This window comes from Macrobrachium nipponense, chromosome 3, assembly GCF_015104395.2.
Source record: "Macrobrachium nipponense isolate FS-2020 chromosome 3, ASM1510439v2, whole genome shotgun sequence".
Lineage (NCBI taxonomy): Eukaryota > Metazoa > Arthropoda > Malacostraca > Decapoda > Palaemonidae > Macrobrachium > Macrobrachium nipponense.
In genome coordinates, this window is record NC_087202.1 from 26,528,369 (window position 1) to 26,547,427 (window position 19,059).

At 37.3% G+C, this 19,059-nt stretch overlaps 1 protein-coding gene across 1 annotated transcript in view; it reads left to right on the forward strand.

Moving 5' to 3' along the window:
* The window catches only part of LOC135221665 (golgin subfamily B member 1-like), a gene marked incomplete in the record, with an annotated part of 242,075 nt that overhangs the window by 171,661 nt on the left and 51,355 nt on the right, over positions 1-19,059 (forward strand). Inside the window, 2 exon segments of the mRNA XM_064259372.1 lie at positions 884-1,015; positions 1,989-2,114. Of these exon segments, the coding sequence (XP_064115442.1) occupies positions 884-1,015; positions 1,989-2,114 (258 nt within the window).

A 19,059-nucleotide genomic window follows, 5' to 3' on the forward strand; every position in this document is an offset into this window, starting at 1 on the left:
GTTCTGTTTACATTGATATTTATATTTGAAAATGGGTAAATCATTGCATGTAACATGTACAGTCACGTTACAAAGTATTGCATCAATTGCCTTAATGTTTCAGACGATGGATATATGGAAGTATTCTCAGCAAGCGGTATCTGGCAACTATTTGCCTGGCTGTGCATGTGCGTGATGGGCTCTTGTGACAGGGTTTCTGTTAATTGGTTACAGGTTGCCTGGAGCTAGATCCTTTCCTTGCACACAACTGACTTACTCTAAACAAAAAACCGAGTCACTTGCTATTGTACCATGTATACTCGCACATCATGCGACTTTTGAAGCCTAATTTTGGAACTGAGTTTAAGGGGGCTGCATCATTCACGAGATATAAAATCAACCTATGTGATATTCACTTAATTAGTATTGTATGATAAAATACAAACATAATAGATATGCATCATTTCCATAGATCTTTTAAAAAGTTATACCTTACTTCGCTGCATCAAATAATATTGTATGTATTTTTATATTACTATTTGTATTATAAAATATAACCATGGCAATCAATGTTTAGATTTGGAAATCAGTTGAAGTTTATCATGCTGTACTGAACTCAAATTAGAGCAATTTTCTTGCTTCCAGTTAGCATAAATAAATCTCTTAGAGGGGAAACTCAGGATGAAGTCTTCATAATTTGATTATTTATGATTCACCTGTTCTTTACAACTGTGAAATTTTTTTTATATGCAAGTTCTGTGTTTCTTTATAGTTATATTGTGTAATGAAATGCAGTTTTGGTTTTTCAAGGAAAAAAGTGAATTTCAAAACCGGCATTTTCACTTATCTTTAATAGATTTAGTAATTTTGATAATTAATTGTCTTACATATTTTTTCTCTTTAGAGTATTGAGGCAAAACTTGAAGAATCTTTACCAAAACCAGTAGCTTCAGCTCATCATAGTGCCCTCCAAAAATCAAATCAAGGTACTCCAAGAAGTGAACGACATTGGACAGATATAGTCACATATTTGAAGGTTGGTATGAAATAGTTTCTTAAAGCTATGTTTTAGCAATTGTTACCAATCTTATTTCTGTTTGAAAACTTGATTTGTTAACCCTTAACAAGTTGCTGTGATGTTGTTTCTTTAGGTTTAACCCCCACAGTCTGGGCTAATATACAATAATGCATACTACACCCATGACCTGCCTACGTTTAAGGATGGCCAATTTAAAAGAAAAACTAAAAAAAAGTCATTAATGGAAAGAGCAAGTTTTCTCTACCTTCCACGGGTAGTTGTAAGTGAATACTACATATTTCTCACTTCTTGCAGGCCTCTTTTCCTTATGACAGTCATGAAAAATATGCTAGTTTTAGAAGTTCTAAGCATTCTTTCTAATATTTTTAAAAAATTTTATTTTGTCAACTTGAAATTACATACAGCTCAAACAATGTCATAAAAAATAAGAAATTAAGCCAGGAACAAATTTTAGCATATTTATTGTAAAATATTTACGACATATCCTTGGATGGGAATTTGTGACCACATTCCCCCTTACCACCTTGAACAAGACTGAGGTCTTCTAAGCTCACTCACACTCTTATATGGTGATCTGAAGAGTTCTTGATCATATATCTACGATACCTGTCTTCTGCCCCAAGGTATACATGATCGTATACTATATACGATCCCTGGGGGGGGTTTAACTGATGGGCTGCAAGTAACCTCTCAGGTTATTCTGTCTTTCTGCTGTTTTCTATGAAAAAAGAAAGTTATAGTTGCTTCATAGAAAAAAACAGCAATGGGGGCATCTAGAATGTATGAAGAATGATAATTTGAGGAAAAAGTACCTTTCTCTTGCAATTGCATAATCACCAACTTTGCAAGAAGTTAGAAACTCGTGTACTACTATATCATATCAGTGTGATTGATTTCCCAAAAATTGATGTATATGTGTGATAATTTTATCCAGGAATTTGATAAATTTTTATTAATTTTCTGTATTCAGAGCCAACTGCATGAGGAACAGCTACGATCTCGCCTACTAGAGGCAGCTGAACGTGAGAGTTCTGCTAGAATATTAGTTCTCCAACACAGTGTACGGGATACAATTGAAGCACATGAAAATCTCCAGGTTAGACTTTATCTGTAAATGATAATATATTTGACAGCCAATAAACACTTGCTAAGATAAAAATATGAAACATGCATCTTATAATGATTTGGGGTCTGTTAAATTTTCAGACGTCTTTGTAGTAAAGAAACTAAAAATGTTTTGTACTCATTTTATTTTTAGCCATAGTTACTGCTTTTCTAATGCAAGTGCCTTGCAGATTGTAGAACATAGTTTAGACAGTGCTATTGGAGTTGAAAAATTATCATGAAATGTATTTTGTAAATGTGGTTTTCAGTATTATTACTTTATTTTTTGTAGAGTGGAGACTTTCTAACAATTTTATGGGGATTTGGTGAAGATTCTGTGATTACTGAACTCATCAGTGTACATCATTGAGTTAGTTAGTATTATTTTAACAAGCTCATTACGTATGATTAACAAATTTTGTGTACATGGAATGGTCCCAGGCACTGCATTCCCTTTTAAAATACTAATGGCAGTCAGCATGTAGGAATAGGGTTACACATATTTCGGAAGATCCCCAGCTCTTAGGCATCTACAAGAATTAATATTTTGGACTTGTTCATATTTTTCATGGTTTGAGTATTTCCTAGATATCATGCATTTTTGTAGTGTAGCCACTTTTCATCCTCAAAGGAGTTATTCTCGTAGTGGAGCTCCTTGAGATAGACCAACCAGTTTCAAAGAATTCTCTTCTAGTTTGTCCTTGCCAGTATAGTGCATGTTGATACTGATGGAAAATAGGACTCAAGACGAGAGGGATTTTTCTCCTGTCTACTCTGGCTGCCTAGGTTCAATTCCTATTCCTTACCTGCGGATGTAGCAACAGTGCCCTGCACGTCAGCCATCTATTGTGGAAACTCCATGCCAAACCCTTTCACCTATTACTCCTCAGGTCTGTGTTTGTAAGGTGTGTGATGAACTGTCATCTGACCATAAACTCCTAGATCATGTTTTAGTCATAATGGAAGAACTAAATTCAGAAGCTCAGGGCTTGGCTTTAATTCCAAGTGAAAAGTTTTAGATTTCAAAATTTTTTGGCTGATAAATTTATTTTGTTATCATTGGGAGCCAGTGCTTCTCCCACAAGGCAAGAATTCAGTACCATCTTGGGTTGTTGACAAACAAGGTTTAATTATGTATATTGAAGGAATAATTTTAAAACAATGTTGTTCTTGGTGGTAATTTATGACCTTTTATCATAGTATGTAGTTATCTTGGGCAACTTAGTAGATATGCTGGGGTACTTTCTGTTTTGATTTGTATCCTAGTAGCCTAACTGCTCATAAACAAGAACCATATCCAGTTTTCAACCGTGCTCAACCCCCAAACCTTGTTGTGAAGTAAAACCAATTGGTCAATTGTAGTACTTAGTTAAGTAAAGCCAATTGGTTAATTACAGTGGAACCTCGACATACGAAAGTCCCAACTTACGAAAAATTCAAGTCACGAAAGCAAATACGAAGATTTTTTTGCCTCTGCATACGAAAATAATTTAGGTTACGAAAGGGTGTTACTGTAAAGTCCCGAGATTCACCCGAACCACCGAGAACAATTTTAAAACTCATGCGCCGCCAACTGAGTCAACTCGCCACCATCCTCCCACTCTCCCATTGGTTCCTGATGCTAGTCACTGCCGTAAGATCCTGCTCTCCTATTGGTCAGCATCTCTCCCATCGTGCTCTACGTAAAGGCGTTCTTCGGCCACTCAGTAGCAGCATCGTTATCGTAAGCATACGGAATTCGTTTGTTCATATACGATTTCGTTTGTTAACATAAATTCGTGTAAGTGATTTCGTTTTGTACTTTATCATGTTGTGTGAGAACTTAATTAGTAACTTGATTACGTACGTATAGTCATGGGTCCCAAGAAAGTTGCTTAAGTTCACGGAAAGAAGAGGATGCTTTCTATGGAGACAAAAATGGAGATTATCAAGAAGTATGAGGCTGGCATGCGGTTGAGTGTGATCGCTAAGGAATACGGCCGAAATCCGTTGACGATGGCACCATTCTTAAGCAGAAGGAAGCCATCAAAGCAGCCACACCTTCCCAGGGCGTTGACTATTTTGTTCAACAAGAGGAGCCACGTGCATGATGAGATGGAGAGGCTGCTTCTTGTATGGATTGAGAACAAAGAAATCGCTGGCGATACGATAACCAAGACGGCAATCTGCCAGGAGGCCAGCGCTATTTTTGGTGATCTGATTGCCCAGGCCAAAGACGACGGAGGAGAAGGGACATCAACGCCAACCCCAGACTTCAAGGCTTCTCAGGGGTGGTTTGATAAATTCCGTAAACGGACTGGCATCCATTCAGTGGTGAAAAAATTGAAATTTTGTAAACAACGTAAATATAAAAAAGTAAAAAAAATGTAAAAAAAAAAAAAAAAAAAAAATAAAAAAAAAAAAAAAAAAAAATTTAATTTCAAGTTTTTTGTAAAGTTAAGTGTTAACATTTTCTGCCATTTGTAAATGTGTTTCGTAAAGTTTAGTTTTAATGTTTCCTGTCATTTTTTAATGTGTTTCTTAAAGTTAAAGTGTTCAAGTTTTCTGCCATTTGTCCTCCTCCTCCTCTGTCGCCACTTTCGGAGATCGCCTCACTCAAAAGGTAAGGTTCCACATTTTACTACATACGTACATATGTGCGTACAGTATTTCTTGTACCATGTACACTAATACACTTTATTTACAGGTATGTGGTACATATTAGTAGTATATGTAGTTTAAGTTAGGTATTGAATGGTCCAAATTGTTGTATTTTTCATTGTTTATTGGTCAATTTAGCTTTATTATAAAATTTACTGGGGTGTTTTTGTAGGGCTGGGAACGAATTAGGCAATTTACATGTAAAATGGGGTTATAGATACGAAAAAATCAGGTTACGAAGGCCGCTTCGGAACGGATTAATTTCGTATCCTGAGGTACTACTGTATGGTAAATAGTACTTAATTACTTGACTGAATAGTTTTTTTTGGATAATATTCCCCTTTTATCATTAATATCAGAGAACTTGTATAAAATTATATCACGTTTTCCTTTGCAGATCTACTTTTATTGGATATTGATCTGCCAATAGTTGTGTCATTAAGAAAACGTATGTATGATGTCTGTTTTCTTATGTGATTAATAAACTTATACACTTTCACATAAGAGACTTACCCAGTTTATTAAAAAATTTTAATATTGGCAAAAATTGTTCATTGAATTACTTTCTTATGTAGCTTATACCTTTACCTGCTGCTTGTGAGTAGCCTAGACCTGGTAAACATATACATTTACAAATTAAATTACCTTTTGTCATAATTAAGTGGTGCAACATTATGATGCCTAACAGTACAATACAGAAGTATGGCAACATACTTTTGCCCAAGTTACCCTATTGTATTTTAGTTGTACTGCCTAAGTTATTACGGATAATTAGTATGGGAACGCTTTATCTTAATTGAGTGTTGTAACATTCAAAAATTTTCTTCTAAGGCAGATTTTATGAGCTACACACTTATGGCCAAGTTAATCTGTAGTATGTTGAAGTATAGTTTCTAATAAATACTTGTTCTTTATATCACTACAGGGCCACTATTATGATGCAAGACCCACAAATTATGTGTGCTGCAGCTAATTCCTCAGTCTGCTTTTCTCCAGTGGGTACGGCTCATACCACCCTTTAAGCTGTCTCATTGCATCGTAGGTTTCAGTAAGGGTTTAGGAGAAGACATCTTTCTGGCAAAACTCTGGCAAAATATATTTCCCTCCCTCTCCAAGCAGAACCAGTGTTTGGGCCAATACCTGACAGCATTGGTTCCTAGTACCTCCCCGGTTGACTTCTCTGATGTAGAACAGAAATCCCTTTTATTGAACATAAAGTGGTTATTGCCACTGAAACTGCCATGCTGAACCCGGAAGGACCAGGGACATAACCCTCCGCTGTACATAAGAGAGATACCTCAGAAGAAAATCTGTCTCCCATGCAGCAATCAGATACTGATCGGGATCATAATAAGGTCTCTTAACCCCGTCTGAAGTTTCTGTATCTTCTGAGGGGTATAGTGAAGCATCCTGGACTTCTTCTCTTTTGTTGCCAGACAGGCGTAGTATAGCTGCCAGGTCTCAGCCTTTAAGCAAAAGAATAAAGTGGCTGCACAGTCTGCCCAGGTAGAATTAGGTATTAGAGCTCCAACTGGTAGCAATAATATGTACAGTTTGGGCCACAAAACTTTAAATCAAAGGATATTAGGGGCTCCAATAACTGCTGCTGATATTGAAAACCCATGGTGCAATGCCTCTATGTGTATCTTCACCTGATGGTAAACACCTTATTAATGAAAAGAAAATATGATTGAAGTTGAATATGTAGAATTTTGAGACAGAGTAGCGTTTCTTAATACAGAATGGCACTTAGTCCCTCCTTCAGCAGGCATTGAAAAACCACCGAAGGAAATGGTTATCCTACCTATGAGTATAGCATTAAAAGCCATAGAAGAAACCTTTCACCAAGTTAATTGAAAATGGAGTTCTATAACTATTTTAGAGAAACAATATGTTCACTGTGTAGCCCCAGCCTTCTGTCCCTTCACCTTTAAAACAATTAACCATGTGGAGGCAGATTTTCAAAATTTTGTGTTGACTGGAAATAAGAGCCAGTGGCAGAATATTGTGGCTCAACTCAGTGAATGACCTGACAGCAGAATTGTACAATGGTACACTCTCGTAGGAAGAGGGGAATATGGGAAGCAAAGGAATTGACATTTTTCTCTTCCTAAACCAAAGAAAGTTCATTATAACTTGGAGTCATACAAGCCTTCAGTCATCTCCCAAAGGATCCTTTCAACAACAGAAGAAAGGTCAACAGCAGCAAAAACACCCCTTTCGAAGCGTTCAAAAATGCTCATACTGGGGAAATGAAAAGCAACTCCTGGAATGCCTATTAAAGGCAAGGAAGGAGGTGAGCCCAATAGGAATTGCATTACATGCAATGGTCTCATCCTCTCTCTTTAAGGAGGTTTTTCCAAAAACCAGACCCCTCCTTGGAAGATTATATCCAGAAGGCCCTTTAAGGAGGCCATTGAGAAACATGCATATATTCACCACCAAGTATGCCTCTTTAGTGTCCCCAAGAAGTATTCCTCTGAATGGAGGGTGAGCCTTGGCCTATCAGGCTTGAACAAACACATTGTTTGCCACATTTTTTGGATGACTACTGTTACCCAAGTAAGTTCAGTCATTCTGCAAGGGACCTGGACTGTTTCTATAGATCTGAAAGATGCATAGTGGCGTGTCCCCATTGCCATTCCCTTTCGACCCTTCCTAGGGTTCCTGGTGGGAAAGGAAACGTACAGAGTCAAAGTCATTCCCTATGGGTTAAACATTGCTCCAAGAGCTTTTACAAAATTAGTAGCAGTAGATGCCTGAGAGCTGAGGAGTCAAAGAGGTGGGAAGATACTCCAGCTGTGGACCTGGAAGGGGTCTGGCAAAACAGGTCACCCTGACTCCTCTGTCTTTAAGAATGATAATACACATAGATTCCTCCTTGACAGGTTGAGGAGGCCATCAAGGGGATCGTCAGGGTACAGGGAGGTGGTCACCTGGTCTGAGGAGATGTCATTTCAACTTCCTGGAGCTGATGGCTGTCTTTCTGTTCCCCCAAATATTAAAACCTCCAAAAGGAACCCACATTTTGTTGGTATTAGACAGTATGACTGCTGTGACCTGCATCAAGAGGTCAGGCTCAGGATCATCTCCTCTCAGTGCAGTAATGTTACCCATCCTTCAGATCGCTCAGGCAAAAAAATGGCACTTGTCTACAAATTCACCTCACAGGGTAATAGCAGACTCTCTGTCAAGGAATACAACAGCCTCAACTGAGTGGATGTCAAGCAATCACTCTTTTCAACCAATTGCCAACATGCTTTTACATCCAGAAGCAGACTCGTCATCTCGTATGAAAGAGATCTGTGTGCCAGGGCCATCAAAAGGTTTGTCTTGGCATGCATGGTAGTTACTTCTGGGAGGTGCCACAGTGATAGGACCTTTGGCTGGAGGGCTTAAGGATGAGGGAGTGGTTACCACCAAGGCAATGGCAGTTGTAGCGGTCTTGCTTAGGCACTTCATCCATAAGATGGAATGTCCATAAACATTACATGCAGTGCAAAAGTTTCAACTGTAGTCTCTGGGTGGCACTGTTCTGTTAGAGGGAGCAGGTTTGCTGCTGGTTTGGGGAAGCATTGTATCATCTGGGCTCATTGGGGTAATGGTAGGCTAAGTCTTCTGACTTTGTATTGCCTGGTTTAAAGTGACACTGCTCAGTGCTATGTCCGATTTGCATGCAGTGATTGCAAGTAAGGGATTCAGATTGGTGCCCATTTGTAAGATGGGCTGAGGATGGGCTGATGAGAAGGTACAAGTTTCTTTCCTATAGTACTGTGTTGCTGGTGATGAGTTTCCTAATCATCAGCTAGTCAACAGCATTCTGCAGTGGTTGTAGGGTGTTTCTCATATATGTAGGTGGCTAATGCGCTTGGAGCATAATGGAAGAAATCCTCCAATTTCACGCGCTCGGAGAGATCCTCAAGAGTTGTGACGTAATTGTAATTTTTACCTTTGTAGTAAGTCCAATCCAAGATGACTGACCTATTTCCTTGGTCAAGCTACATCAGCATCATCTCCAATGTTCAGGTGTTATTTTGCAAGCTTTTGACAGCTGTCCTGACTGATGTAAGATCATGTTCCATGGATGTCAAAGCACGAAGCTCAACTAAACCCTTTCCACCCATATGTTTGTTTAGAATTAAAATAATGTCAGTTGCTGTGGATGTAAAATTTTCGAACTTCTCTACATGATCCAGCCATGTGTCAGGTTCAGTGTCTGACCACTTCTGGATGAGTGTGCTCATGCTGGCTAGTGTGGACTGGGGTGTAGGTGGAGTAGGGTTCTCAGCCATATGTTGGACATGGACAAGTGCCATGGCATTGTCATGGCGAGCCTGTTCAAGAGCCAACTCATAGGTGTCCTGTGCTTCTAGCTCAAGTCTCTCCCTCTCCTCCCTGTCTTCTCTCTCTGCTTTCTCTCTCTCCTCCCTGGCTGCTTAATCCTGTTGAACTTTAGCTACTTGGGCATCAATCCAAGTTGTCAGGACCTCTTCTCTTAAGCCAGATCCTGTCCGATTTCTAGGAAGGTTTGATAAAGTTCGGCATAGGAAGTCATGGTTTTGTGGGCGAGGTAGGCTGTTAAATACTTGTCCTTACAGTCTGGACAGAATTTACCAGATTGGTGAGCGCCAAGATCTATGGGGCCATCAAGGCTGAAGGTAGGAAAGAAGGGCCAAGAAAGCAGTATAGGAAAGAGGATGAAAAGCTAATTGTTGGTCCTGTGGGACTTCAATTTGTTCACATGAATGTTTGTGGCACTAGGCGGTACTTAGTGGGGGAGTGCTAGTGAAGGTGGCACTCATGGTAAGTTTTAGTTGAATCCCAGTGTAATTAAACAAACAGGGAGATGGCACTCAGAGTGCATAGTTTTGTGGGAGAAGTCAGCAGAATACGCCCGCTTTGTAATGATATAGGAAGGTTGTGCTATTGGCGACAATGGTCGTCGTCAAGTACAGAGACTAGTTGAAAAGAACAGAGTTGTGTTTTATTCATGCATGGACCGGCAGGTTATAGCATGAAATTAAAGAAGTTCCATTAAGGGAATGTAGATTTTTATTCAAACATATGTCAGGGACTTAGACACTGACTAAACTGGTTACTGTACAGGTTTGTAAAATTGTGTTCAAAGAAAATGGGGTAACTTGCATATGGGCCTCTACTGATAGAAGTGCAGAGGTTATGGAATGAGTAATGGCAGTTAAATTAGTGCTTGACAGTCAGCAAATTAAGAGTGAGGTCATGGTAACATGGTTAGGATAAATTGTGTATATACACAAATATAAAATATGAAACCCCTGTGTATATATTTGTGTATATACACAAATACAAAATATGAAACTCCTGTTGGGGTAATAAAAAAACAAGCAGACTTCCTGATAGTGGCTTTACGCTATAGTTAATGAGTTTGACTTTCAGGTCCATCAGGAAAGCGTATGGTTTGTATACCAAAATAAAAATTCACAGTTTTAAATTACGTGACATAAGAAATAATATGCTCTCTTTAAGGTTTGAAAGTTTTAATAATTCCTGTGTGGGATATGAGCAAATAATATCAATGATGACAGGTGGTGTATTCCTACAAGAATGGAACAAATGGAGGACGATATACCTTTCTCGTCCAATGTCCCAGATTTTTAAGGTTCCTATTGTTTCAACAACGGGCAAAGAATTCAGTTCCATTACATACTGTCCACTGCTCAACCCTAGACAGATGGAGGGAAATTGTCTATGTGTCCTTTCTGAGCCAAGGCCCTCGTGTGGAATTTTTAAAATCTTGTATGCTGTGAAAATTATTCATCCAACATTGCTAAGTACCTATTGCAGAAACTATGGACATCATCTCTTTGACAGTACCAATCTGTATGGAAAGTATGGTTAGATTTATATCTTTGTTGAGAGCTCAGTTGAGATCTCTCTGTTGAAACACTTCTACATTTTCTTATATATATCTCTTTGAAGTTAAGTGCCTTGCTGATACAACAATCATTGCATTCAAGACAGCATTGTCAGAACCCTTGCTTTAAGGATTAGCGTTTGATTCTAACATAGAAATTGTTACTTCACTTCTCCAGTCTTTGCATTGCAAAGACCTGATCCCTGAATATGGTGCTTAGTCTTCTATCAACCCCTCATTCAATAGACCTGATACAGTTACAACTCAGATGCTGCAAAAAGTGATCTTCTTGACTGCTTTGGCATTAGGAGCTTGCATTAGTGAACTGGCCGCTCTTAGACAGGGACATTGACACAGTACTCACACAGCTAAGATGCTAACCATAATTTATTATTGTCCCCCGGCCCATCATTCCTGGCCAAGAATGAGAACCCTTTAAAGAGAAAAATCCTAATTTAATAAGGGGACTCAATTTTTCAGATAAAATATTATGCCCGGTTCAAGCATGTAGGGTTTACCTAGAGGTCATGGCCAACATCCCAATGAGTCCAATTTTCTTACACCTGAGCACAAACAAACCATTCTTGCTACATGGGCTGAGAATAATTTTAGTGTCCCTTATTAAAAAGGCAGACCCCCACTCCTTTCCTAAGTTGCATGACATCTGGAAGGTGAGTACATCAGAAACACTATTCCTAAAATATTAGTATTGCCATGAGCTTGAACAAATACGACTACACTGGGTATGCTATGGCGGAAAACCAGGGGTCCTCTTGATATGGTGATTATGCATGATTTCGTTTTATGAAAAAATGAAGTGTCAGGCATGATTTCATTTTAACAAAATTTTATCAAGCATTAGTAACGAACGATGTAAAAAATTAATTTCTTTAACTTTTTTGGCACTAAGCCACCACGGTTCTCTGGATAACAATAGTAACATCCAGATCCTTTATTTGTAGGCTGATTGTTAAGAATCTCAAGAGTAGTCTTGGAGAGGGGCATCACTTTTGATGGGAATATTATTAAATTTGAGTAATTAACATGAAAAATGGTCCACTTGAACTATCTTAATTTATAGAATTGAAGTATGTTTATGTAGCTTTTTCTGTGTATTGAGAACTGGATTTTTTTTTTACTTTTTGAGGAAAAGGTATTATAGTAACACCATTGTAAAGGTGCCTTAGAAATATCTAATGATATTATAGATGCCACGATAACTACTGAAATGCAGGACCTTATTTGTTAGAGTTCTCCTTAGAGAGAAGGAAAGTAAAACATAGGTCTTCAGCAACCTCTGGTAAGGGCACAGATTTCAGTCACATGATAATTTACACCAAAGTTAAAAGTTTCATTGGAGCTAGATTTTTTAAATTATATTTTTTTGTAACCATATTTTTTTATAGTGCAAGCAGCAAGAGATTTATATTATTTAAATATTTGATTGATAAATATTAATTGGTATATTGCTAAAGATCATTGTAATTCTGATGGAGTTACTTCATAAAGATGTTGATTACAGGCCTGCAATTCTATGATTTTATGAAAATTATATTTAATCTTAGAAATTTTTCAGCAGTTTTACTTGAGCTATTATCATGGTAGGAATTTGCATGGATAATAAACTACCACAAGTTTTGTAAGGATAGTTGATAGGTATGACTCTGAAGATCTTACCTGAATCCTTCTTATAGGATAATGGATATAACAAACTTATATCAATTTGTTTTAGAGACAAACTTATAACAAATTATCCACTGGCAAAAAAGTAATCTTTATCTTATACGTACTATTTGAATTGTAGAGGTTTGAAGTCTGTTCAGAGTATCACTAAAGACTTGTTGAATGTACCTGGCATACACTTGGTTATGGGGTAATAGTATGGATATTAAATCTGAATAGTTTTGAATTATGTATTAACTATAACTTTTAGTATTTACAAACAAATATGAATTTAATGTGACTCACAATTTGCAAATTTAAGCCAAGGGGGATAACTGTACATCAATAAATTTTTTGATGAGTGACAGTTACAATCAAGTTACAAAGTTACTAAAATTAAAGTTGTTTGTATTATAATAATATAAATATATCCAACTGTAGAAGTTATTTTAAAACATTTTCAGTTTCTTGGTTGCACTTTCAAATGAGGGATTAGATGTTTTTGAAAAGAAGGGAGACTTTGTGAACTATATACGTATAGTACTTATACACCTCACACAAATAAGACGCAGCTGGTGGTAAAACAGTGCAATATCAAGAGTGATGATTTATATTTTCGTTGACCTACCACAGATTAAAAATTCAGATTAATATAAACTTAGATTTTCTTTGTAAGTCATGAAAATAACTTAACAAAAATTTCCCAGTTTACAGTACATATCCAATACAACTTGAACAACATAAAGTGTATGTTGAATGACTGAATATAACAAGAATAAGATTTGAAGTTCCTTGATTTATGCTTTCTTTGTGAACAGAAAGTTTTCATTAGGTAGTTTTCTTTGGCTCTGAATTTCAAAGCATAGGAATATATTACTTTAGGTTTGTGCATTGTAATTATGTTCTGTATGCAGTTTTTGATAGTTGAAATTTAAAAAGGTTGACTGTACTATGATGCAGATTTGTATGTGGTATTGTTATATTCTAATTCAAAAAATTTTTAGTAACTTTTTTATCGTCTTATCATGCCCTATGATTTTGTTTATCATATATAAGTTTTGTTGAAATTTGACACGCATGGTACGTAATAGTATGCCGTGTGGCTTGTTTTTGGAAAAATATACCATGGGTATATTTTTTTATTATTAGTTAATACATAAGTTATGAATGAATGCAATAACTATACATACAAAAGTCAGTTTGATGTATGTGGAATACACTGATAACTAATGGATTTGACCTTCCAGTGTAAAATTGTTCAAACTGACTGGAGTTGGAGTCACACTGGCACGCTCTCTCTCTCTCTCTCTCTCTCTCTCTCTCTCTCTCTCTCTCTCTCTCTCTCTCTCTCTCTCTCGCTCTTCTCTCGCTCTCTCTCTCTCCTCTCTCTCCTCTCTCTCTCCCCCCCTCTCTCTCTCTCTCTGTTGTGTTGTACAATCAGTTTGTAAAGAGTTACCTACCAGAATTTTTGTTCCAAAATGTGTGACTGTACATAAACCCATTTGCATGAAGATTAGAAAAATTGTGAATCAGAGTAACATCCCCGGCAAAGTCAGTGGCAAAGCACACCTAAGCCAAAGCCATCAGATTACAAGTTCAGAATGATATTGACACATCATTTGCTCTGTATGCAGTTGCCACTTACAGTGTGCTCTGCATGGCACCAACGTCTTTTCCCCCACAATTCAGAAGGCCTTTTCCATCTGTGTCTTTAGAAGAAGCTATAATGTTTTACTGACATAGGTTACAGAACAGTGAAGGAACTGGTTCTAAGTAAGTTCTTCTAATACTTTGAGAAGGAGCTGCCTTGCAGTTGCTTCACCAAGTTTGGCCTTTTCTTAACTCTCCATACTTTGCTCTGGGTGTCTATTGAACTTCTTCAAGAGTCATTCCTTTGATACTGATCTACTAAAACTGCTTTCCTACTATCATTAATATCTTCTGGGCACATAAACAAGCTACATTCTCAGCTAGAAGATATAGGTACATGAACAAGCTACAGGCTAAGATATAAGCACATGAACAAGCAACAGTCTCCACCTAGAAATCTACAGTTGACCCTTGGTATTCGCTGGGAATGCGTAACCCATCCAAAAATGCTACAATTATTCAATCTGCCCACCTGTTCACGTTGTTCTTGTGTAATCCAGTTTACGACTACAAAACACCACAAAACAGACTTACAACCCACATACAACCTTAACATGAAAGAGCTCTCTCTATCAGACAACTACTACTAACCATTTTTCCCATCCATGCTCCACTGTATACATTTGACTCCCTACTGCCATTTTTCGTCCTATGACGTTACCTCCTATCATGTCACTACACTGATGAATAGACTTTTAAACATAAAGAATGTTTTCTTATAAAAGTATCTTACAAAATTAAACATGTACTTTTTATACATTTTGTAAATGAACAAAAACAAAATAAAGATGAAATAATTAACAAAAACAAAATAAAGATGAAATAATAATGATTGCATTTCTAAAACATATGTAATCACACTTATCTCCTCTCTCCCCTCCAACCTCTTCTCATCCCAATCCCCTCTAATCTTTATTCTCCATTTCTTTACCCTCTACATAATTTCTAATATTTTCCCATGAAACTCCTTTGGTAATCAATATTTGATGTTTTCTTTTTAACCATCTCACCTCCTTTATTTCTCCGGATTCTATTCTTTCTTTGATTGCTGCAATATCAGTTTTTAATCTCTTACTACTTACTCCAGTACAGGCAGTCACAAGCACCATAAAACCGGATTGCCATTAACCGAGTCCACTGATAACTGGGGACTGCCTGTACTTGAGTTTATTGCAGTCATTAGTGTTTTACTATCAGTTTTAACCAATGCTTTTAATTATCTCCTTCCTACTATTTTTTCCCACAAGTGTTTGAAATATATCAATCCTTCTATGGCCTCCCCCACCCTCAGAGCTTCTAGTTCAGCAGTGGGCTTTGCTACTTTTCTGGATTTTCTGGATTTCCACCATATGGAACTTCTCTTGTTAACCCATTTGTGTTAACCCATTTGTGTATGACCATCTTCAATATTCCCAAATAAAGCATTTGCATTGGCTTCCCAATAAATCTTTTCTTCCTCTAACTCACTTATCACTTCTTCCATTATGTTCTTAGTTTTACTCACTATTTTTATCGGCTTTTTCAGATCTTGAGTCGATACTTCTTTAAAAGCTTTACTTAATTTACTAACATCATATGATATCTCTGGCATGGTATGTAGTGATAACCAGTTCAACTGTCCTACCACTGATCTATAGTACTCTGTTAACTCCTTTTGTCCTGTATTTTTGTTCATAGTTCTAACTCTATTTCCCTTTTTGAATTTGGGTATCTTCTATTAATCACTTTCTATTACCTCACTTTCCCCTTCATCTTCCAGTTTTTCTTCTGCCAAATTTCTTTCTATACTATAACCTCTTCTGTATCTGCATTCTTTCTCCAGCCCATTATCATCTTTCCTTCCTGCCCCTCTATATTCCCTTCCTTTGATGCACAGGATTCATCCATCACAGAATGTGTTTCAACTATTTTAGATATCTTTTCTTTTTCTAGTGATAGTGTTTGAATCCTAGTAACATGGATTCTGGGTACATCTCTTAGAGAATCCCCATGTTTAACTACTACTAATGTTTTTACCTGATACTCCCACTACCTGAGCAGATCCTCTCTATTCATTTTCTCTTATAGAATACCTCATCTCCCACTACTGCTTGTTTAAATTTATGTTCTCAGACATTTTTATTTAAAGCAATTCTTATTTTATTATAATACTCATTTTTTGTAAACACTTCTCTGGCCATATGCATTGCATTCAGTGTATCCCTTACTCTGCTTTCTTCCATACCCTTCTCTCTGCTTGCAGGACTTGAACTCTCTTCGCCCATTAAATTTGGCAAAGAAGGGTTTTTTGCAAATACTAATTGGTTAGGTGAGAAACCACCATTATTTATTAAGCAGTTCCTAGCACTCAATACCCATTTTAATGCTATTGACCAATCCACTTCCTCATCATCTTTCATCTTTCTTAAGCTTTCATTGATTATGCCTACTGTCCTCTCACATTCCATTGCTCCACGGAATTTCAGGTGCTGTGGCCAATACTTTAATATTCCATCTTTCTGCCTTCCTCCATAGCTTTTCACTTTGAAATTCTCCCCCATTGTCTGATAAAATTTTAGAAGGTGCTCCAAATATTGCAAACCACCCATCAAAAAGTGTCTTTATAATAAACCACCCATCAAAAAGTGTCTTTATAACAGTTTCTGGTTTCTTTTCTTTTATCCAAAAAGCCTATCAATACCATGTTGCCATATCTACCATTACCAAGCACTTTCTTCTATCTCTCCCATATCCATTGCTACAACTTCATTAAATGTTTTACTCTTAAGAAAATCCCACTAAACTGGTTTAGCTGGGCTTCTTTTGTATTGTTTACATAGCTCACAACTTGCAATCAAATCTATTAGTAACTTTTTTATTTCCTCCTTTTCATTCTCTCTCAAACCATCACTCCACTCAACTCTTCCTGATTCAAACCTATGACAATGCTTGCTAGTCACGATTCCTCACAAACTGTCAGTTTACATCCTATGTCTAAAATTGCATCAACCTCTTCCGAAGATTCTCTCTCAATTTTATAAACTTCTATATGTATAAACTTGTCATTTCTGTTTTCTTCTGATTTTGAAAATTCTCAGGACAATTCCTAGCCTATTGCCATTCTGATTTGCATATTGCACATAATGTTACTTTCTTTTATTTATAGGATTTCTTTCACCTCTATCTCTATTGCATTTTCTCTGATATCTTTGATTTTCCCTCTCTCTCCTGGAATTTGCATAGCCTTTTGGCCCCCCCTATTCCCCTCCTTCTTTATCCCCTAATCCCTCAAATATTCTTTTCATTATCTGTGACTGTTTTATATTCAAACTTTCCTGGACCATAAGCTGCTACATACTACCATTTGTTTTTTATTTTTTGTGAGATTTGCATGTTTTAATACATGAAAACCCCTTGCTTCACCTTTAAGCATGCTTTTCCCTATTGCTTTACAGCACTGCTTCAGCCTTTTTATACCTAATTCTAAAATCTCTCATCTTTTCACTAGATTCTCTTTCTATTTTAAAATGGTTTTTCATTTTACTGTATTTTCCATTAGTGTATTTTATATACACTTCATCGAGTTTGGATAGAATTAGCTTTGAACCCTCTTTATCCTTAAGTTTATCTCTATCTATATCTTCTGTTACTTCTAAAGCTTTTCCTTTTGAGCTCATTCTTATCTCTAACCCCAGATATTTCACTTCTTCTCCACACACCACAGGCCAATCTTTGACTTGTCACCTTCATCCTTTATAGCCCCTCTGTATTGTGCTAAATCTCGGACAGTCTTTTCTCCATTGTATCTCCCAAAGTTTACCGTTGGATCTATCCATTTTTTAACGAATCACACTCTCCTACCAGTTGAATTGATTTCCTAGCATAACACATCCAAAATGCTACAATTATGCAATTTACCCACCTATTCACATTGGTCTTCATGTGTAATCCAGCTTACAGCAAACCACAAAACAGACTTACAACCCACAATATACAACCTGTACATAAGAGAGCTCTCTCTACCAGACAACCACAACAAAGTGTCTCTCCCATCCACACTCCACTATTTACATTTGACTCCCTACTGCCATTTGTCATCCTATGACGTAAGTGAACAATGCCTATACCATTTCACTAATGCAGAAAATAAAGATAAAATAATAATGATTACATTTCTAATACTTATAATTAGTAATATATGTTCCTTACAAAAATCTGAATAGGTGAGTCCACAAATCCAGAACTGTGAATAGGTGGAGTTCAACTGTATTCACATGAACCAGTTATATTCTCTGCCAAAAACAGTTAGTACTTGTACCAAAAGTTGGCTCCCTTAGAGTGTTCTTTTCCAAACAATGTGGTTTATGAATTAGACTGTTTGAGGTATAGACTACGCTGCTGCCTGTCTACCTAGTGGATCAACCTAGTGCAGAATCTGTCCCCATGCCAAGTAACAGGAATCCACTTAACCACCTTTCATCCTTTGGGATGGTTATGGCAGTTACCAACTTGAAGGGGATTTTAAAAGAAGAGAGGAAGAAATACTCTATCCCCTTTCAATGGAGAGTTTTGGGAGCAGCTACAGCTAGAGCCATACTGAAATGCAGACTGGAATTGCTTCCATAGTTGTGGTGGCAGTGGGGTTAGGTAAGCTACTCCAGGCTTATTAACGGCATCGGTTAACAGCGTTTCAGTTTTAATAAACTGCCGATAGGTATTTTATTAGCATCGGGAAGTGGTTTATTGGCTCTGATTGGCGCATTTGGCATCGTACGTGGACGCTATTCATTACCATAATTATTGTGATATTCTGGTTCACGATAGTTTTTGCTTATCAACACTCAGCCGGGAAAGGAACCCCCTTTGTTAACCGGGGACTGCCTGTACAGTGATTAGCAGCCTTGGATCTCTGCTTCCTCAGTAAGGGAAGAACCTTCAAGAAGTGACATCTTATCATGGACAGATGTCATTTAGAGGTTGAAAATCAATGCTACCACACGTTCCTTGCAGATGGAGCCCAGGAATAAGGCCATTGGCCTCTGGACATAACAGCCCCCGCCTCTTGATCTTCCCACAAGAAATACTGCTAGAAGAACAAGATGAGAAACATATG